Below are 23,194 nucleotides of genomic sequence, written 5' to 3' on the forward strand. Positions count from 1 at the left end.
AACCAGCTGTGTGTCATCCTTTGACAACATAATTATAGTGGAAACGTATGACCTGGTACCTGCCAATGCCACATGTGGTGTGCTCCATGGACTTACCAGTTGCAGCGTCGATGAGATCGTCACATCATTGCTGCAAGACCCATGGGCAACAGTGGTACAGTTTTGGTGACGTTTTAAGGACAAAGTGGGCCAGAAACAATGTATTTTTGGGCTTTGCGAAGTCAAAGTCCACACTTACACTCCGCGGGTCACACACAGTATGTAACGTCAGCCACGATACTGGTCACCGCCGAAATGCATGTTCAGACACGCACAGAAGACGCTGTGATAAATGGGGCGGCCTACAGCATGACCAGCAAAAAGATCCCAATGTCTGTAGGCCTGACGGTAACACAGTATACAAAAATTGCAAAGGCACACATCTGGTGGTTGACCCACGATGTCCTGCACATCGGCAAGCAACGCGGCACCTGCGTGCAAAACTTCACGCCAACCGTGCCGCAGGCTATTCTACAATTCATAATGCTAGCGCTAATATTCGAGCGCTCAGATGCCACAAATGCAACGGAAACCACAGACTAGCAGATCCAAGGGGTCCAGCAAACAAGGTTCTCGCTAATGCTCAAAGCGTGACCAACTCCAACGTGACAACAGCCGCCATCGATGTAGTCCAGAAATGCCACCGGCCGCGTCGGTGGCGCAAGGGCAGCGGTAAAACGGTAACTGTCGCAGCCACTGCTCAGGTGCCTAATATCCTAGGTTGCAGTGCCACACAGGGAAGCCCTGCACCAGCATCGTCCGCAGTTCGACAGCCACAAGGGATATGAAGCAAGACAGTTTCCCCCGCTTCCCGACACGCTGAGGATTCTCGCAAGGCCAACCCTCCTGCAAAGTCAGCACTCTGAGCCTTTTATTGCAGATACCAACACATTCACAGTTTCCCGTAAGGACGCCTCGCCTGCGCCAGCGCAGCAGCCCATGAGCCAGTTTTCCTGGGAAGGCTACCAATTCCATCCTGCTCACATGGCCACGCAAACCCACCACAATCTCATCGCGCCTTTATGTTTAGCGTGTGGATCGTATGGAGCACAGCCAAAACCAAATGGTTGCTGCTATGCAAGCCATAAGCGCAAGCCAAAACCAGTTGATAAGGCTTTTATTTATTTATTTATTTATAATACCCTCAGGGTACAGTTGTACGTTACTCTTACTCTTACTCTTACTCAAGTTCTTCTGGAAAGTCATCATGGCGGGCTCCAGCCAACCGTCTAACCTGAAACCAGGAGCCACGGGGATTCTTCAGTGGAACTGCCGTTCTTTTGCATGCAAAAGGCAGAGTTACTGCTGCACTACCCGGTGGGGATGGGTCCTCCTGAGCTGCTACTACAAAAAATCCGAGTTACAACTCCAACACTTCCAGGACATATAACTTATCAGGAACCAACCATAACGCATCGCCAGCGACCAGTGACTAGACCAGACGGCATGGTGATGTATGGAGTAGCTTATAAAGGCAATGCAGCGGTTCTGGTGGCCACGCACATTCCAAATGTTGAACTAAATCTCAGACGATGTTTTACAGTTTACCAGGGCAGTCCTCAAGCTGCCTAAAGGCGAAGGAGTGGTTGTATCGGTTCACGTACAACCTTCTAACCGTAGCCATGTCCAAATTGATTGGTCTTGTATCTCGAACCTTCAAAAGGGGCACCCCGGGGCTGTTATCGTGATTGGCGGTGACTTCAACATGCAACACACTGAATACGAATCGAGGGAAGAAAAGCATCACGGCTCAAACCCCGTGCGCGCGGTGAATGCAACGCACTCCAGTCTTCTCAACGACCAACCCAAGCTACCCGTGTTAGTCCGAATTCCTTCCAAGGTGACACCCCGATTGATCTGGCATGGACAAGCCATCCCGCACTTTTCCCTCGATATGTGCGCCCGGACACATGAGGAGTGATCGCGTACACTTCTATATTTATTACACCACTTCCGGACCACAAGACAACACGGTCTGAACTTATGGCCAGTGTAGTCCATTGGGACTTGTTCCGGACGTGTTATATATATATATATATATATATATATATATATATATATATATATATATATATATATATATATATATATATATATATATATATAAGACAACACGGTCTGAACTTATGGCCAGTGTAGTCCATTCGGACTTGTTCCGGACGTGTTATATATATATATATATAACACGTCCGGAACAAGTCCCAATGGACTACACTGGCCATAAGTTCAGACCGTGTTGTCTTGTGGTCCGGAAGTGGTGTAATAAATATAGAAGTGTACGCGATCACTCCTCATGTGTCCGGGCACACAGATCGAGGGAGGCCAGTTTACTGATTACAGTAGAACGTAACGGCAAATGCGACTGCTTGCTTGCAAACTTTACTTCACCGGCAGTTCGGGGGTAGCTTTACAAAGTTGTAATGCTGCCCTGGCAAAAGGGACACCAACAAAACGAGGGGTCGTGTTTGTTGTAACGTTTCTACAATATATATCCTCATATACCCATACGAGGATTCCCCTGAGATTTTAGCAACGTAAAACAGCAGATATGCGGAGGCCAGGAATTGCTGCTGAGAAATCAATTACATGTCTACAGCTCCGTGGACAGAGTTGCACAATGAAACATCCTCTTTGTCTAAGTCGGAGTCAGTGTGCTAGCTCCTTGTGCCAGACCTGCGGAAGACATTTATGGAAGACAATGAGCTTGAATCAAAGCATTGTTGGAACTGCATGGCGCTTTTATGGGCCTCCGAGTGCCATCTTGGACCCTTTGTGTGTGTGGTCTTGGTACGAAGATATTGGCTGTTGGAAGAACTGCAAAATGGCATTTCATTAAATACTGGGAAGAGGCAGCGATGTAGAAATTGACACGTTAAGCTAGATTCTGAAGCATTAGCGAAAACTTGGTTTCTTCAATATAGGTAGACTCGATTGCTGACTATTTAAAGAATTGTAGTGTGATCTGAAAGTCACAGGTAGATTGTTGGCTAGGGTTGTAACAATAGCTGCATGCCTAATTATAACCCGAAATCGCGTCACCAGTCTGAAGCCCTAAATATTCTTGCCAAAGCTATACTTTTCAGACGTAACATAACCGACGATTAAAATGGAGAAAGTTTCTTCATATAGTTGCAGTATTACGCCGAGTTGAGGGTCGGAACTCCGTGGCAGACATTCAAAGTTGCCTTTGATACGGCTGGATTGACCTGGGTTCCTTCTATAAACTGCCGTGTCTCTCCCTTCTGCCGTAAGTACAAGTAATATTTTGATAAGATTTACGATGGATGCAACGTAAGTTAAGAACGCTTACGCATATATGTTCGCCCGAGCTGAATTTGTGATTTCTATAGTGAAATGGGCAAAAACGTTGTGAGAAATACTCTCGGTAACCAGCTGAGCCAACGCATTTGTAGAAATGCACAAAAATAAACTTTTGTAATTTATTCTGGCTTCTATTTTTCTTTTTTATGGGAACATGGAAGCCATGGTATTGGCAAACATACACGTTTGTATAACATTTTGGTACAGTACAAATCACCAGTTGTCACTTTGCTATAAACTCATGTCCTTTTTATGTAAGTAGACTGACTAGCAGAGTGGTTTAGATCTTTGGAGCGCGGTGCTGCGGAATCAATCAGCACGTGTATAGCATAATTTGTTAAGCCAATGGACTCATTCCGTGCTCTTATGTTTATGACTGTATGCAGCTTCGGGATCAACTGAAGTGCTGATTATGAAACTAGTTACCTGATGCAAGATTTTGCTGAATTATTAGTGCAGAAGAAAACGCGAACTCTTCGAAAGAAACCTGCTTCCGTCTTTATCATTTGCGAAGTAACAGCCGGCGCTTGTCCTTGGAGGCGCGACAATACGATTAGATAATGCGGACGCATGTTCCTTCTTTCACGTAGCGGTAGCTCAACTTTCAGTCTTTTACAGTACTATGTATTCTTTTTATTCTTCTTAGAGTCTCCCATATCTTTTTTGGTTTGATGGTGCGTATCTTGTAAACTTGTCCTACTCTGTATATAATGATTAACTTTTCAGCCTTCTGCGCTCTGCGACTGAACTACAAGTAATTTTTGTATTGGACCGGTCACTAGCTTCTATCGGTCCAAACAGTATTTTCGCATATTTCTTGTTATCGCAATAAAGTTCCCAATAAAAATAAATATAAAACCTGTGCAGTTCAGTGCAATTATCGCGTCTCAGCTTCATTTTCTTTTTTGTGCTCTATAAAACTGAAGAGTGTAGTGCAAACAAGCACTGACGAGACAGCTTAAAATTAAGATAGGAAAAATAAATGCCATCGCTTTAATTGCAGCATAAAATACGAGGAGCTACAATTGTTCCAGCGTCAATTGTTTCAGCGTCAAACACACCTGTAGAACATAAAGAAATCAATGTTGAACTGCGCTCGCCAAACTGTGCTGAATTTATCGGTGATTAAAACAAAACAGTGCTGTCCATCTCGTATGTATAGATTCTCAGCAGACTGCAAACTTGAAAAATTTAAACCTGGATAGTTGTCGAATGGGCGCCGAAAATTGCTGTACTTCACTAAGAAAGACTAAAAAAAGAAAGGAATCACAATATGCGAAAATTAGCATAAATATTTTCCACAGAAACGAAGGAAGCAATTTCTTATTCGCTACTATAGCTAAATTAAGACAAGTAGTCACGCGCTCCTGAATTACTTAGAAGCTCGTACTAACATAGAGGAACATTTTCGTCACTTTTATAGCGTTGTGTAAGCTCAGGCGACATATGTGCGCTGAGGAAAATATCGCTTTTCTGTTAGTGAATGCGACAGTAATCTGTAGGGCGCCCATCTTTATTTACAGAAAATCGCTCGAAGTTTGATCGCGACCGCTCTTCAAGTTACAAAGGGCCATCTGCAACTAATATCGTTGAGTTTAATACCTGGAATGTTAACGTCATCACAGGAAAAGATGATTTTCAACTGGGAGATGGTCCGACAGCGGAAGAGTCGTTCATCGCGGAGGTAATACATTGGCTTTCATTATAATAACTTGCCCCATTACACGGCTGGGATTGAGCGAAGTTGTATTTAGAAATATTGCTAAGATGGCACTGTTGCGACGTCGTCGGGTATTGCAGAACAAAAATAATCCTGTGTATCCTTGAAAATATTCTTGGCTGGATAAAAGATTATCTACACATGCGCAAACAACAGGTTATTCTAAACGGGGTGACATCAGCTCCAATGCATGTTTTATAGGGAGTGCCTCATGGATATTTGCTTGGCCCATTATTATTGCAAAAGCATTACTTCGCTATATTCACAGATTTCTGTCCGAAGGCCGTGTCCGCAGACCGTGTCCGCAGGCCGTGTCCGCAGTAGTTGTGAGTAACTGAGAAGGGGTAGAGGTTACTGGGTGGTACCAATCGATAGAGGGTGACGTAATGTTGTTGCCGAGAAAATAATTAGGTCAATAAGTTCATTAGGTAATTAATTAAAATAACTAGTTCACAGGAAAGAAAAAGCGCAGTATCTGCCACACTTGTTTTGTGGACACCTGACCCGCGCGTAAGGGAACAGAGGAAGGTGGAAGTGAAAGCGGAGAGAGAAATGGGTGCTGTAGTGGATATGACGTCCAGGATGTGACGTCTCTTAACCGGAAGTAGAGCCGACAGAAGTGCACAGGAAGTGATTGGTTAGGATTGATTAGGAAGTACAAAAGACTAAAATAGGAAAAGAAAAAGTGAATTAAGCAACTAGAAGCAACCAACAGCAGCATCCGTGCTTTCGCATTGCTTCAATGCAGACTCTGCAGTGCTCTTTAATTTTTTAATTTCTGGTTTATATAAATGATTTAGTCGTAGGCCTCCAAGTGACCATAAGACAGTATGCTGATGATTGCGTCCTGTATCGTCCCGTTAAATGCTGTTTTGATATGTCTGTTCTGCAGGGCGACATCGAAAAAGTGTCTATCTGGTGCAAGCGGTGGCAGATGACTTTGAACACCAGAAAATGTCACCATGTGAAATTCACAAAGAAAAAGAAAAGGTTTCCCAGTGCATATAGCATAAATATTAGTGCACACAATACCACCGAACATATCGGATACCTCGGAGTAACGTTTTCTCAAACGCTTGACTGGTCCAATCATATGTTGTTTTGCGCCCTTTAGTTCTGTTATTATGGAAAGTTAGTTTTGCTAATTGTCAAAAATACTGTGTGCTGTGTCAGTTTGTTTTTGCTTTATTGCTTTTGTTGTTGTTGTTGCTTGCATGTTGGATTTACTGATATATTTCCTCGCGCCACCACATGTATCTATACCCCCCTACAATAATGCCTCCCAGGCGATGTAGGTATACTGAATAAATAAATAAATAAAGACACTTCTCAGGCCTGAACTGGAGCAAGCATACAAGGGGCGCGTGCTCACAATCCTAGGTGGTGCTCTGGCCACAGCTGGGGAACCCGGAAGTAAAAAAGCACGCCCCTGCTTTTTCCCGAGTCGATAACGGTCTCTTCGTCCCCAAAGATTTAGTAGAGAAGAGCTTAATATAATTTAGGAATATATTTTTAGAGAAACACTTCGCAAATCGAGCTATATCACAGTTCAAGTAGAAACAGTGAAACAAATTACTGATTCGCTCTAAAGACCAGGATTGAACCTTATATTATGCATAGTAAAATTGCCGTCGCTGGATTACTGAAAGTTGACCAACATGCTGCAGTTATTGTCCAACTTTTTATCAATATTCAATTTTGCTTTTTCGCGGAAACATTTGCTCTGAAACCGTTGTGCTGCTTGCAACTTTTTTGTTTTGTTTTTCAGGCCGAAAGCTTCACCCGTGGCACAAATGATCCTTATCATGGTGTGCCATATGACGGTGTCATAGGCCTGGATCACGGCCAGTCTTCGTTGTTCGCCAACCTCATTAAACGCGGCCTGATCACGAAGCCCCTTCTGGCGTTCTTCTTCAGCCACGAAGGAGGCGAAGCACTGTTCGGTGACGTCGACGACAACCGTTACAAAGGGTCCCTTACCTTTACTGGCGTGCAGGGTACAAACTGGATATTCAACCTCCAAACGTAAGTTTACCCCAGTCAGATTTCTCCCTCCTTTATCCCCACTTTGAGTTGACATTTTGTCAAAGGATTTGCCTGTACTTTTCAAAGCGCGCATTCTGAATGCAGAGGAAATACATACGCGTATAGGATATGAGAGGTCACTAAACAAGGGTACAGGGGGGAAGCCTCAATTTCTACAAGTGGACTTGCCATCGTCTGCACAGGGCGATCATCACTGGGAAGGGTTTAAATAAGCTTTCGCTTCCAAAAAAGAAAAGCTGGGGAGAGGGAGGGTGGGTGTGAAAAAAGTAGATCAAGGAGTGGTGTATAGAGGGTGGGTGAGGAGAAAGTAGGTCGAAGAGTGAATGAAAAAATTAGTATGTATTTCTCAGCCTGGAACCAGTGATCCTGTGGCCTGAAAAAGAAATACAGGCGGCAGTAGCAGGAAGAACTACAATGCGGGGTGGATAAATAGTCAGCACCTAATGCAGGTTCGGTGCAGACACACCTTTCTTGAAAAGGGACAGCTATTCCAAAGGGTCCTGATAAGGAATATATCTACAGGGGAACAACTCTCAAAAGCTTTCCGCAAAGGGGGAGAAGAACAAAGAGACAGAATAATAACAGGACAGTGAACCACACCTGCCATGCCAAAAGAAACCTTTCAAGAGCCAACTAAAGTGGCTAGTGATAGAAGGAAATTTATTTGGAGAAACACGTGCAGCTATTGCGCACACGTGCAGCTATTGCGCAGGGGGTATAGAGTGTCCACGTGCGGTGAAAAAACAGTACAAGTAACGCTATATGGAATTGTTTTCCCGAATGGTTATGGTGGAGAGGGAATATATTTCATGGATTCTAACGGACCTTTAGAAATATTTTTTCCCGCTGCTGGTAATGTTCTAAATTTATGGATTAGATATGCCGCTGTATATTTTGTCCCTTGAAGATTTAAAAGCCTGACTCGAAAATATATAATTTCATTTCTTCGAACCTATGGTCTTTCTGATTGAAATGCTGGGAACCTGCTTTGGGTTTTTGCCTGTATCTGCCCGATGGCCATTAAGCCTTATTTTATTTGTTGCCCTGTCTCTACGATATACTGTTTATGACAGGAGCACTCTAGAAGGTATCGAACGATTGAAGTTATGTAAGTAAAGCCTACTTTTATGTGAAAAGTGAAATCGCTTGCAGTACTTTTAACCGTGGTGCCCTTTTTTCTATATTATTGCACGCCTTACATCTTGATGAAGAGCAAGGATTTTGCGCTGGATGCTTGTTGTCGAGTTTAGAATGTTCTAGAAAATCTCTTGTACGTTGCGTTACCCTTAGTGCCTCCGCGAATATTTTATTCAGGCGTTCCTCACACGTTAGCATGGAGCGGTATTTTCGCAGAATATTGTTTCTGTTTAGAAGAGCATTGGAGTATTTAGCTACAAAAGAAAGCTGGCGTTCAGTATTGGCCTTTGGTCACTTAGTGAGCACATCGTTGCGGTTTCCTCTCGGGAGCGACGCTTTTCTACAGCCGACATCGCTGGCCGTCCGTGCCGCGCCAGCCCGCAGACGTTCTCCTAAGTTCGGACAATTCAGAGGGAGGCGTCAGTCACGGCCGCTCTGTTTGCACGCTCACACACACACACACAAACGCAAACGCAAAGGAATATGCGTAAACACTCATGTCGCAGTCTTTCCAACTGTTTGTTTGTTCGGCCCGCGAACAGGGCGCTTCAAACGCGCACTTAATAAACGTTATTTATCTTAACGCGGTTCGATCTGGACTTTACACCACACATGTGGAAAGTCCTCAAGCATGCATTCTTGATGTACATTCAGCTCGAAAAGTGACTCTGCAATTTTGAGATACTGATGCGGAAGTCGTGCTTCCTTCCTCCAGTCAGCCAGCTCTGATTTCAATAAACGTATCCGCAACCTTGTGGCGCAGATCGGATCTTAAAGTTTATCATTTACTTGGAATGAGAACGGAAATTTGTCCCAAATGTAGATCTCCAGCTGAACAATGACAACTTCAAGCCTTCTATGATTCACATCTTACAGAAAGAGAGTGGGGCACTGGTCCATGCCTCCTTTTTAGATAGTTTATGTTTTTAACTACACCATTACCATTCTCAACAAGTATCCAGACATCGTGCACGAGAGCGATTGATTGCTTCGAATCCCTTACCTGTAGCACAAGTTAGCAATAAACATGCAGAGTATGACGCATCAAATGCCGAAGTACAATAATAGTCAACTTCGGCCTAATAAAACAAAACCCTGAATGTTTACTATAAAACCTGCAATAATGCACCTAGACTCCGATATGTGGTCCCAAGTTCTTGTTAGAGGTTGAATAGCGCTGGCTTACACCCAGAGAACCTGCCGCATGCAATCTTATATTTAGTGGTAGAGACTAATAACTGTATAACTGGCAACCACATTTCAGAGGGAACATTTTTGCTCCCATTATATTGATTTCGATTGTCGCCAGGTTATGAAAGTCGATTATACAATCAAGAAAGAAAAAAGTAAATTTTATGATAAAATGTACAGCTCTGTATTTGACAACATTGTGCTTTAATTGCGCAATCACAATTATTGTGCATGTGAATATTTCACTTGCACTTAAAGGCGGCGACTTCAGTCTTTTTTTTTTTTTTTTCAAACACGGGCACTCCAATAACAGATGAGTGCTAGTACACAAATCATTGTTTCTAACTTGTTTTCACTCGGGCTTTATTCAAAGAATCCGAATCGGAGACACCGAGACCATTTGCATAAATGGGTGCCCAGCGAGGACTGCCCCTGCCGACCCGTACATTCGTGGGCCAGGTCCCGACATCGTGCGCATCAATGGTATCCTTGGCGCAACCAAGACTGCGGATGGAACGGTAAAATTTTTTTAACACGAAACCTTTAAGCGCGTTTTTCGTCTGTTCAGGAAGTGGTATTTCAGGGAGCATAAAAATTTATCTTTTAGTGATAAATACGTCAGCAAGAAACTCGGCTTGAAAGTATAGCTAGGAAACCAACCTGGTTCTCGACGTACGCAAATAATGTTAAGTTTTTCAGTAAGAACGTTCGACGTGTTTTTCACTCTAGAGCTTGTTCTTACCTCTGTGCGAGGCCTCGGTTCTTTATCAGCCCTATCAATTTTTTTCTGCCCCATGTAGTCATTATGGACTCAATTTTATCACTTCACTTCTTACAGTTATCAGCCGGGCATGGTGATTTCCTTTACGTCTGTTCTTTCCGAACCAGCTTTCTGTGCACGTGCTTTTCGATTTTTCATTATGGCCTGTGTCACCAAGCACATCACCGGCCGTTCAGCTTTGCAAAGAACTTTGATGTCTCTTTTTATTTTGTGTCTATCGTTTACCTATGAAGTAGCTGCCTGATGTACGCAATCTTTGTCTTAAATTAGCCTTTAGTTTAAAAGGATTTGGTTTGGTTTGTGGAGATTGGGTTTAACCTCCCAAAGCGACTCAGGCAATGCGACGTTGTAATAGAGGGCTTCCGAAATCTTAAGCAGTTGGGGCTTTTACCGTGCACTGATATCCTACAGCACACAGGGCGGCCGCGCGGCCATGATTCTGTCCCGCATCCTTGGGTACGCAAGTCGAGCGTACTAACCACTGCACCAGCCCGGTGGAGCTTAGTGTAAAATGAGCGACAAGATATAGGTAACAATGTTCTATCGCAAGCGGCGTTGCCTATTGTAAGCTTTACATTCGCGATAGTTGCTTCAAACTTTGACACAAGCTTTGTAATCATAGAAGTGGGAATATGAAAGCGACCTCTCTATAGAATTAAATAAGCATCGTGTCACCAAGTTCCCTTGTGTATAAAGCTAAACTTCAGGACTGCTTAAATAATTATAAACATTTTGATAATGAAGAAGGACAGCACAAAACGAATTATGTGATGCCAATGAATTCATATGTTAATTTTGTCTTACTTCTGTCGACAGAGGTCAGCCGTATAACGGCACTTATGTTCGAGACGTATATATACAGAGTAAGCAACACAAGCACTTAAGGTTAAGAACGACTCGTATGCTGTATATTTCAGATCTAATATGAATGTTCATAAATCCGTCAACAACTCCTTTGTTGGAAACCAAACGTCAAGGACTCAGATCTGCTCTACTATTCGACTTTAATGAGTTATCTTATGTCTACTCCCCATAGGTGTGCATATGCAATCAACAAGACGAAACATATTATCATGCAATGATGCGTCCAAAGGTGTAACGAATAAAATGACTTAGTGCTCAGATATAACGATTCGGCAGTGATCGTCCCCTCTGCATGTGATGCAGATAAGTATAAGACCCCTCTGCATTCTTTACTTTAGATTTAAGTTCCCAGCACAAGGTCAGGGTATTCTGTTGTTTATCTGATTCATAACAATTTCAAGACCAAGTATAACGAGCGCATATTTGCCTTCCAACATCGCAACGTCTAGCCGCGGCATGGCAGCGGAAAGAAACATCGCATAGTAAACGTCATTTACTTAATTTGGCCCTGCACGTGCAGCACGGTATATGAGTATTAGCAAATTGCATCAGAGAAGCGCTACCGTGCCATATCAGCTGTCCACGCTGCATGCAAATATGTAATCAAACCTTCTGATGTCACTGGTCAGTCGATCAGTTCGGCTCTTATGTTAATGAAGTCGCTGAGTTTTGCTTCAATTCTGATATGCTCCCAGTCGCGGAGACAGCCGCGGAGACAACAATCGAAGACTAACTTTCTCTGTCTATGCTTTCAAGGCTACAAAACCGATACGCACCAGCTCACTGCGCAGCAGAATATAGTCCGTAAAAAAATTTCATGGATCGTACTTAAGAATACCATGCAATCCGCCTTTTTCACAAGATGTGGCACCCTCTGTGGTGGGGTTGAAAAGTCGTCTGCTGCAGCTTGAGAACATCCTCGAGAGGCGCAGCTTCCTGCAAAATGGCAATGTGCACACTAGACAGCTGTCGCCATCTGTCGCATACGCCTGTCAATAATGTGAACTGCACAAGTATCCCCGAGACGAGCTCCGGTGGCGCCGATCGGAGATGCCAAGAACTGGGCATGCGCAGCTGGGGCTGGTGATTCGTTTTCAACCTGGAGAAAGGCGCCCATGTGAAGAGGGGACATGAGAAAGCGACCGTTTGAAACATTATTGCTGTTATTAATTTATCAAGATTATACTACAATACTAACCGGTGCAACGTCAGTAGAAAGCATTTAATCTTAGCCCGATACGCCGTCCGCATGCCAATGGCGACACTACCTGTGGCGAATCCCGCGAAGCTAACTTAGGCTACGTCGGCTGTGTTTTCCCGCGTGTTTGACGTAAAACATGACAGCAGGTTCGCATAACAGGTTGTACCTTGAAGACTTTTTGTAGAAAATTGCTACCTAAGGTAACAGTCAAAAGCCAGGATATTAAAGCGATAGACGCGCTTAAGAACCTCCTTATGAACAAAATCCTTCGTAGGCGTTGTGAGCAACCAGTGAGAGGCATGAGCATGGCAGGTGGTAGTTGATGGCTTGGATGGCAGCGCAGCGATCGATCGCAGGGTTAGCCGACGCAAAACGACCACATGGCATGGCTTACTTGGCTGTGGCTGCCAACTCAAGCGTTTCTTTTAAAGTGGGGGGACTAGGTATACCTGAATGCAACCTTTTAGGACCATTGCATTCTGAATATGACGCGCTACCTTGAGATCACACGTTCGTGGGGAATTATGTCTAGGTCGCGCAGAATTTTACATACGACTGCCAAAAATTGACTCTTAATCTTGAGGTCGACAATATTACAAATATAAAGTGCACTGCAGTAAAGCAATAGCTTGCTTTCGCAAGTTTAGATGCTCTAAATTTCAGCGCAGCTTACGCCTTCAGTGTTTTTTTTTTTTTTTTACAGGGCATTGAGTTCGACTCTCTTTGCAGTTCTTACTTCGTAGCGACCCGTTCAGCCAGTGCAGTGCAAGAGCCGAAGAAAAGATGCTTCGAGCACACAATACGTAGGGCACATTCAGATGTAAAGGCGACAACAATAGAAACTGGAAATTCTCGGCAGCTTAGAGCGTCCCGGAGACGTGTTTTCTTCTTAAAGTTGATGGTGTTATTAACAAGAGTTCGAGGAGGATGGGAATCTGCCCAGATGGATAAGCGTTCAGCATGCAATTTATTCTGCCGTTTCATTTTTAAGTACTGGATAAAACCCTCAACTATCTTCGTCTGCGTCTGTAAGGTTATTTTAAATAATTAAACATTGCTAGTTCCAACACCTCAGTAACTTAGAAAACATTCACAGCACTCAAATGCAGGACCCTAATGATCTGAGCAAAATATGTCTATTTGAAGGAACCTAGGTTGTCTAGATTTGTCTAGTGCCTCCAAAAACAGCGCTGTTTCCTCCCTGCCTTTTTCAACTTTCCCGTTTCGCCCAAAACAAAAAAAAAATAATTAAATACCTTCTTCATTTACATAGCACCCGTCTTCGCGATGCAGAACGAAGGAAAAAAAATATTTGTGGTTTAGCTCTGATTAACCCTAGCTGAATTGCGAAAGCAAAGGCGCAAGCTTATTTTGCCTGCTACAATATTCCCCTGTCACGCTCTATCAGTGTAAGGTGTCACATTATGGGGTACCGTTAAGCTCATCCTTTAAGGGTATGACGCAAGAGCGTAAGCTACCAGCCCACATATAAATTCACGCTTCAAACAAGTCGTATGGACGTGCCTGCGTGTCGTAGGGTTAACGAGAATGCAAATGGTTCTGGCAGGCTGATTCTCATATCACCCCCTCATATGAAAGTAGCGACCCGAGTTGGCAGCTCCTGCTCGTGGCATAAGGGTAACGTGAATTCAAATGTCATGGCAGGCTGATGTTTTTATGAGGGGGCCGTAGCTACTCCTCTTCATGGCGTAGCTGCGGCCACCCGAGGTCTTGAAAACCTACCGCAGTGTAGCAGTTCTCAGGGGTATTAATGGCTATACTAGCTTTTCGCACTGCCAAATGGCAGTGAATTGTACAGTTGTCTTCTGTTAAAGGATCACGTACTGCTCTAAATATAAAACCAATATGAATACGCCCACACTCGCTCGTTCCTATTGGTCGCCCTTTCCACCGATAACTGCTTATAAACAGGAGCGTTGCATTGCGAGCGTGTCGAGACTGCTTTTTATACAAAGCGGCGCCTCTGGAATGTGCCTAAAATAGAAATTAAAGGAGGAAATACGCTAAAGATAAAAAAAGAGCACTGAACGTTTCTTCATCGTGCGATTTGTGGCTTGCGCTTAAATGGGGAGACGTGCACATTTATCAATTTTTTTACTTAGGTCTTCAGCAAGATGCCTTCATGCTGTATTCCAGCATCAGTAGACTACATGGAAGACAAAAGATGTTTTTTTTTCGTTCCCATGTTTCTAGTATGTGGTGGACTGCCGCAACAAAATGCGGCTTCCGAACATCGGCTTCACCATTTCCGGACAAGAGTTTGTGCTCAAACAGGTCGAGTACATAGTGGAGGTAAGCGAAGAGCATTTAATTATGCAGACGGCTAATAATTCTCTATAATACGGGATATGCTTCGCCGAAAAATCTACAACTTGAGTGTATTCTAATACGTGGCAGTGAAGTGATGTGTCTAGCCCTGGAGTGTTCTAGTCATCTTCTGTCTGAAGCAAGAGCCCTTACCCCGGTAAATGCATGTGATGAAGACTTCGAATTCGCACCGAGCACTTCGTTTAAATCCGGGGCTGTGAAAGGAACTGGAAAACTCTACTTTTGGTCTCGAAAGTTTTCACTATATAACACGGAACTATAAACTATCACTGCGAAAAGATTTATTCATTTGTAACAGATGAAGAAAAATAGACACGTCTATGCGAGGCGTCCTTGCTAAGGAGATGGAGTGTTTAATATGTTTCGATGTCTGGTCACCTAGCGTATATTCCTGGGACAGCTAAAAAATACACTACACGGAAATTTGAACGGCGACCCACTAAGCTTATCATTTTGTCTTTGCCAACACCTTATGAGGTTTGAATGGAATTGCATGTTTTTTGGTAGCTGCCTGCTTCAAAGCGCCTTGTCCCGAAGGTGACCCCTAACCTTATTTGGTTTCAGTTGACGTCACAAAGGAATAGTAATATTTGGAAGACTAACTGTTTGCAAACTGTGCGTGACAATAACACTTCTTTAGAATCAGCGCGTCGACATGTATGTGAAGTATAGGGATCCCGAAAGCAGTAACACTATAGCCATGCATATCGTGAACGATACCTCATAAAGTACACTGTCATCTTCAGGCAACCCTAAACATCAAACAGGCTTCGTAGGATGCTTGCAGCTTTTGGGCGATATCCCCAAATCTATATTTTAGTAATGTAGATGAGCGAGGAAGTGATCCATCGAACGTAGAAAGAAGATAGAAACAACGAAACAAACAGCGCTGATAAAGCAAATGGTGACCTGATAGCAGCCAAATGATGCGCAGAGGAATGGGCTTCCATCTTGTGGGTCCCACGCCCTTCTTAGAGAGAAAGATACACATTATTGAACCCCGTAACTGGAAGATGTCCGTGCTAGAGCGAATTTTATTTATAATGCCACTTCATTTCAACTCGCAACTGTAAATTAATTTGGTTTCTGTGTTTACTTCTGATTGAAGGTTCAGGCACCTAATGGCACACAGTGCAACAGTGGGTTCGTCGAAGCACAAGGACAATTTAATACGACCTGGAACCTGGGCCACACTTTCTTGCGAAGCGTGTACACCGTTCTGGAGGCACCACTTGATGATGGAGCATTCCTTGGCCATCGAGTTGGGTTTGCTTATTGCAGTCGGTAAGTGGTATGAGTGGGGGGCAAAGGTTGGCCTTGTGGCATCCGTGACGTGACCGGCAGAGTGAGCTTGTGTGACACTAACCGCAGCAAAAAACGATTGGAAGACTGGTGGCTTAAAATGAGAGAAGTGACATAATGTTAGTAATGTAGAAAGAATTCAATGAGTAGAATGATGGTATAGTTAACCAATCTAAAATACTAATTCAGATATAGGGAGAAAAAATGAGCATTATAGCAACTGCTACCACCCCATTTCAAAGGGGACGCTCCTATATTCCATCCATCCATCCTGACCACGTGGCATGAACCACTTGGCAGGCATTGCCTAACAGTGGTACTTTTTCGAGATGGGACAGAGAGATGGGAGACGAACCCTATGGGACAATTGTGATCCTGAGTCAGAGGAGCTTTCCCTAAGCAGCACAACCTCTTCCGTACGGATAGGTTAAAGCAGCCGTTAACAGCTCTGCTTGGTCGACTTTCATATATTGGGATAACTCAAGACTCCAAGCCGAGGAGTATCCGTGAGAAAAGAAAAATATCAGTGGAGACTTCCGCACCACAGTTAAGGATACGACCACTCATAGTCAACTGTTATTGTAAGCGGTTCTCCTTGCATGTAAAAACAAGCACAGAGTGTAGTTCTGAGCGATGATTGCGCAAAACATTGCATGAAATGTACACACCGCCTCCGTGTGACTGTTACTGGCTAGGTGCTTCTGGCTCCATCTCTATGGAGGGGTTTAGCACATCCGCACAGGCTGTTCCCGAATCCTGTACAGATATCGTACCTAGCTTCCACTGATCACGTGGGGCCTAACGTCATACTCCGAGCAGCAACCAACTTAAAAATCTCGGATTTGTTTTGCTACTATAGATACATATGATATCGACGCCGACATGGGCGACACCCAGTTTTCGACTACAGGGGCCCAATACTATATCGCGTAAAAGATATACAAATCGAACGATCAGGGATTAGTGAGCCTAAAGTGCGTGTACGTGAACGAGGCAAGCTATCGTGAACTACCCTTAAAGGCGAAGCTTATATGTGCGCCGAAGTTGTTTTTATCTTTGGAGTGAATCAAGTCTCGTTTTTCCTGCTACAAGTAGTTTAAAATATTCATTATTTAAAAACAAAAAACCAGTCTAGACGGCGGCACGTTAAATGCATTATGTTGATTATTGGTTTCATATTTAATAAAAAACAAGGTAGGTTTCATTAGTGCCTTGCCAAATAGGATAAGAGAACTTTCACAGGATTCCCAGATCTGAAGCCATTGCTACACACGATAATGTTATAGCTACTATCGAGCATCCTAAATATATTTATTGAGAAAACCAAAATACATATAAGAACGAATGGTTCTCAGTGGTGTCTGTTTTCTACGGGTTTATGCACTTCGTGAACAAATTAAGCAACTTTTTGACCCTGCTGAACACTAGTAACTAATGCAAAAGTGGGCGCACGTCTCGCTCGACCCGCCTGTATTCGTCTCTGTGCGGCAGCCATGCAGCCTCGCAGCCTCTCGGCAAGCTACGTCCACTGGATGACCGAATTTCACCTGTAGTCTTCAGAACCTCTCAGATGCAGGCAGCGCACGAGATGTCTCGCTTGGATAATCCATGAAAACTGCTGTTGTTAAATGTTCGAGAGCAGCTGCGATCCGTGGCACTGGCTAAGAACATTCAATCGGCATATAAAGGCCACCGGTTCGTTCCCAGGCATCGGCACCCACGGATAAGGCGTAATCAAAGAAGAACGCAATCAGCCGTCTAGGCAATGCGGAGCGTGGACACCATGTTCACCGATTTAAAGACAGCCTACAGAAGCTTCTGCAGGAGGAGGGGGGGGGGGGTAATCTCCTCCTCGGCCCGAGCCATTGTATTTAAGTGCAAGCTTCCGGGCAGAGCCATAGAAGTGTGGGTTCCGGCTCACTCGCAGGTAGCAGGCAACACTATCGCACGAGACGGAAGAGCTACCGCATCCGGTTGCCAGCTTTCGGGAGATTAACCGGATGTACCAAGAGGAAATGTGCAGACTGCCAGAACCGTATCCCAAACTCACCAGGCAACAACAGACGATACTGCGTCGAGCGCAGGCGGGATCGCTTGCGCATCCCGTACTGATGAACCGCATGTACCCTGCGGAACACGATATGATCTGTCCTTTTTGCAAAAAAAAAGAAAAGGGTACGCTGGAGCATGTTTTGACAGATTGCACAAAACTCAAGGCCCCTCCCCCCCCTCCCCTTCCCGCTAATACCCCCGAATCCCCAACCCCTTGAGCGATGGGAGACCTTGTTATCCAGCCCTGCTCTACCGATTCAGCTCGCACTGACAGACAGGGGCCAGGAGCTGCTGGGAACATATAGGTCCCGCAATTAGGGAGCCACTCCGTCTGGTGCCTGCATGCACCACCGAATTAATTCGGGCCTAATAAATGTTGATTCCTCCTCCTCCAAATAAAATAGGTCTGAACAGCATGTGATGCACGTGGCTAAGAATGTGCTCGCAATGCATTGCTAGACTTTATGCCAATCGCTCAAAACAGTCAAAGGCTGCGTGCCGACATAGGAAGCTTGAGGTCAAGATATGCGGATAATTCGTCAATATGACCTTACTTTACCAAAAATATTGCTGTCCAGTGCGCATAGTAGGGTTTCGAAAGAACTAATTTTTAAACAGGGAACTTAGAATCTAGCAAGCGCTGCTAATGTAAGCAGGAAATTGGAAATCGTAGTCTTTAATCAAGAAATGACACCTTGTGGCTTAAAAAATGAAAGGCAAGATAGCTTAGTAGATGAGTAGTAGTATATAACCTTAATTTGGAAAAATGGGTTATGATATGAGGGCGGGGTTGGTCGGGTACTCAGTCCGAGACTCTGCTAGCTGATTCCGCTGCCCAAGCTCTCGAAAGCAAAGTCCTTTATGCCGCAAAGTTGGAGATGGACAGGGCCACCTCTCAATCCTCCCCGTTGGGTTTTCTAAGGAAAACCCAGCGGGCAAGGTTAGTTTTCTTGGCAAGCCCATACCATATGGTAAAAGTCTTCTTTCTAGCCACAAAACTTGCATTCAGCTGGGAAGATACCCGGATGAATTGCATGCAGTTTAGCTAGGCTGTTCTAGAAGAATGTATGTTGCAATAAAAAGACGTTGCAATAATGTATGTTGCAATAATTAGACGTTGCAATAAAAAGAGTATTTTCTCTGCCACAACTGACCTATTTTACTGAACGTTTTTGTAACTGCTTTCAACAGTGTTTTTCTCATATTTTTATTAAGAGGAAACAAGGCTCTTGTGCACATTTAATGCGATTATTATAGCCACGTCAAGAACCTATTTAGCATGCATAACCTGCAGTGTGCGCGACTGAAATCGTGCCACTGTGTAGGTTTTAATTAGGGATGGTTTTAACCCACATTTAATACATATTAGGCATCAGCCACTGGAAATGATACACTAGATATAAGCTTGTCTCAAAATGCTGCATGCTAAATAAATGACAATAATTTGCTTAGCTGTACACAACAGACGGTCAGACACAAAAACATTTTGTACTGATGTCAGGCTACAGCAAAATGCCATGTTCTAACGTTGAGCACTTCTCAAGCATGCACAGGCTTTCTCTTAAGCACAGCATTTGGGACAGAAAATCACCAAGGTATCAATAAATAAAAACAAACCTGGAAAGTGGAAAGCAAGCCCTATAAATGTTAGTTTTCATCCTCCTGGCTTTATTATTATGGTAGCAAACTTTTCTGGGAGCATCCTCTTTAATGTTCATTCCTTTTCGGGGGAGATAGGCATATGAGCAGAAGTCATTATGCTGTAGCCAGCTGTGGCAGAGTTACAGAGAAATCACTAACTTCCAGAAATCAGTAATGAGCCTAATACGGGAGACAAATGGGACAGCTGATATGAGGAGTGCAGTGACATTTCTGCCTTCGTACAACTGCACTTCCGACAGCAATGCTGTATCTCTGTGGTTTGCTTGTATTGAAAATCTTTCATTTTTGTCCCTTCCTTGCTGTCTTTCTTCGGAAATACACCGCAGATACTCCAGGGAGGCGAATTAACTGGGTCGTCTGCAATAAACGTTCATCTAAACCGCTGGTACGAATTGTTCATCCGAAGTGGATTTTCGTGCTCACACTGGGAAATCAAATAACTGTACACAAACTGTTATTTTTTTTTCCGAAGCACTAACTTTAACTCACTTAATAATAACATATTCTACAGTACAACTACTCTAGCCTAAAGAAACCTTCTGAAAGCTATTTAAAATAAACCTATACATAGCAATTTTTTTACATACAGGTATACGATTGAAATGGCAGGGAAGCTTTCTATGTTAAATGTCTAAACATCACCTTTTGGCCGTGTGCTTTCTTCATTGTAAATATAAGAGACAATAGTATGGCTTGAACAATGCTAACCTTCACATAAGGCAGGTAAACAAAGCATGGCGCAATTTCTTTTCTCGGCTGTATCCGTTTCGGTTTCAAACGCCATGATGCATAACCTGCAGTGTGCGCGACTGAAATCGTGCTACTGTGTAGGTTTTAATTAGGGGTGGTTTTAACCCACATTTATTAAACATTAGGCATCAGCCACTGGAAATGATACACTAGATATAAGCTTGTCTCAAAATGCTGCATGCTAAGTAAATGACAATAATTTGCTTAGCTGTACACAACAGACGGTCAGACACAAAAAACATTTGTGTACATTATGCAAGGGGTGAAAAAGGTTGCAACACAGTCGCTACTTGTAGTTTTAATTCACTACAGTGCCAAATCCAGTTTGAGTTAAGAGCTGCGGTAAACCTAACCAAGAAGCAGTGATTAAAATTTAATTTTTTTTATGCCTCAGGTAACCTGCACCGAGTTTTGCCATTTTGGCCATTACTGCCCACACGGCATTTCACATCCGACGGACGACCGTCAGTCAGCCCACTTCGGATGTTCGGACCTCGGTCGGTCAGCCACTTTTTCTCCTGAAGTCGCCCCTCGGACGTCCGACGGACCATCCGATGCAAGACCACAGAACATGCACAGTTATTTCGTCGAACGTCCAATCACAGCTATACGGACAATTCTAGGACATTTCACACCGGCATTCATACCCAACCAATCCGCGTTGTTTGTACTTGCATTTGTTTGTGAAACGTAGTTTAATAAAATAAAGCTTAGCCGTAAGGGGAATGAAAGTTTTATATCACGAGATGTACATCAAAAGCAACGTGCTTCGTTAGATGTGCACTTGAGGGTCTGAGTTGATAATTCTGGTAAGTGCTCCCCCCACAATTGCGCTGCAGCCTCAGCGGCACTCTTAAAATACCACACTGAGAACTGCACATTTTATTTCGTCGAGCAAAACAACATTTGCACCACCAATAAGAAGGCAGTTATGGGAATATACTACTATAAGTGCGTACAAAACTAATAACGAGCAGCAGTGTGGATCTTGTTTTGCTTAGCAGCCGCCACAAATCTGCAAACATCTGAATTTTGACCAACAGAGGCAAGTGCTCAGACAAAGTTCATGTAACAAAATGCTGACGAGAAAATGCCGTTTCTGTGAGAAATTTGAGCTGCAAGGATTCAGTGGTCTAGTGGGGGGAAGCATTCTAAGGTCAAGAAGAAAAATAAAACGGTCAGCCTTCCTCCTGCAACTTTCTCAAACGTTACAGTGTGCACCAAACCTTGCATCTGAGCAATGCGCAAAGTATCACGGACGACGAAAACTTGCCGACACGATAAATGCCTGTTTGCGCTAAAAACCAGCTGTCCACGACACTTCGCAAGCATACACAATTCTGCATAAGATATGCATGCGAAATGAAACACATTTCACGAGGGTTCACAATATATGTAGCACATTTAATAATCAGCGAAACGTGGTCGAAGTACATCACATCGGTAAAAACGGCCATGCCGCCATTTCTGTGTGTGGTAGTGTTGTATTACTCATACGGTAATATTAGCGGCTGTAGGAATCTTAGAGATAGCCAGGGAATCGCCAGTGGTGGACAACGTAGAGTAACGACCTGCTGCTTGCTTTCTTTTTAATTTGATCATAGTTTTTGTGCAGTTCTCATTTTCTAGTGACGGATCAGCCACGCCGAACGAAGTACACAGGAAATTGTGTTGCCGAGCATCGGTCGTCTCGAAAACGTGTTTACGCTGATCTATCCATTTTGATTCAGAAGCGATTTAGAAATAGCAATATTGTTTCTTTTATTTCTTTATATAAAAGATTACGTGATCATGTAACACGCAGTAGAAATTTAACCGCCTCGCGTAGAGGTGGCGTGATCTCATTGATAATCTGTACATCTTTTTTAAACTGGGCTTCATATTATTGTACAATGTTTCCTTTAAACAATATGCGAGAATGTTTTAGGAATAAACTATGCTCTGACCGCAGTCGCCATGAGCCCTTGGTTTGCTGTGCATTTTGTCAGTGAGTCTTTCGGAAAGACGTCTGAAAGAAATGCGTGCTTTTATTGAGCCTGGACGCAGCCAGTACTTGTGTATCTTTTTCTGCTAGGGTAAAAATGCAGGTATATTATAGTTTTGGTTGTTAAGTATAATGAATAAACTTATCGATTTTCTTTATTTCATGATGCTATATCTCACGTAGTACCTGGGCGATTCTGCGCTGAACTTTATTTTGAATGCTGAGTGTGAAATGAATCTCGTCGACCGTAAATGGGATCGCTAGGTTCCGTACATCTTTTGCTGTGGCATACGTTGTACCGTAAGTTACTTAAAGCTTGTTGTCGTTAGTGTCTTCTAAATGGTTCTGTTTCTGTCTGTACTTTGAGAATGCAGTTGCGAATTGTTCCCGTTTCAAACTGCTGTTGGGGTTACATTCACTTGGCTTGAAGCAGCATTTTCTAACGTGCCTATAAATACGGCTGGAGTCGTTACATCAGTTGTTGGGGTTACATTTACTTGGCTTGAAGCAGCATTTTCGAACGTGCCTATAAATACGGCTGGAGTCGTTGCATCAGCCGACAGGCTCGTCGAAGGACCCGCTTGTGTTCCAGCCTTCTCAGCAGAAGAAAACGACAAACTATTCGTATAGGGCTGTGCTAAAGACTGCATCTCGCCATTGTTCAAATTATCTTGCTTCGTGAGTTGTGTCATTGGCATTTTTTCATTCGTTGCCGGCGTTGCCTTTTCGCTCTGCTTTCCCTGTGGAGTCGCTGTGGTGTTCTGATGTGCAATCCGGTTTTTATTTTTCTTCATC

The 23,194-nt window shown here is 43.6% G+C and overlaps 2 protein-coding genes across 2 annotated transcripts in view; one reads left to right on the top strand and one right to left on the bottom strand.

The window, feature by feature from the left end:
• The first annotated feature begins 294 nt into the window (after window positions 1-294).
• On the top strand, window positions 295-21,723 carry LOC146175679 (lysosomal aspartic protease-like). Its single transcript, XM_084580871.1, has 8 exons — window positions 295-387; window positions 760-892; window positions 4,986-5,044; window positions 6,849-7,105; window positions 9,828-9,972; window positions 14,515-14,613; window positions 15,758-15,933; window positions 20,810-21,723. Exons 1-8 carry the CDS (start codon window positions 295-297, stop codon window positions 20,811-20,813), a joined length of 966 nt encoding a protein of 321 aa, XP_084436997.1. The 3' UTR covers window positions 20,814-21,723.
• LOC146175680 (uncharacterized) overlaps window positions 21,713-23,194 on the bottom strand; it is a 9,212-nt gene continuing 7,730 nt past the window's right edge. Inside the window, exon 4 of the mRNA XM_084580872.1 lies at window positions 21,713-21,755. Within this exon, the coding sequence (XP_084436998.1) occupies window positions 21,713-21,755 (43 nt within the window). The remainder of the gene's footprint in view (window positions 21,756-23,194) is intronic.

The sequence above is a fragment of the Amblyomma maculatum genome, chromosome 10 (genome assembly GCF_055883805.1).
Source record: "Amblyomma maculatum isolate TAMU_Amacu chromosome 10, ASM5588380v1, whole genome shotgun sequence".
NCBI classification, from domain to species: Eukaryota; Metazoa; Arthropoda; class Arachnida; order Ixodida; family Ixodidae; genus Amblyomma; species Amblyomma maculatum.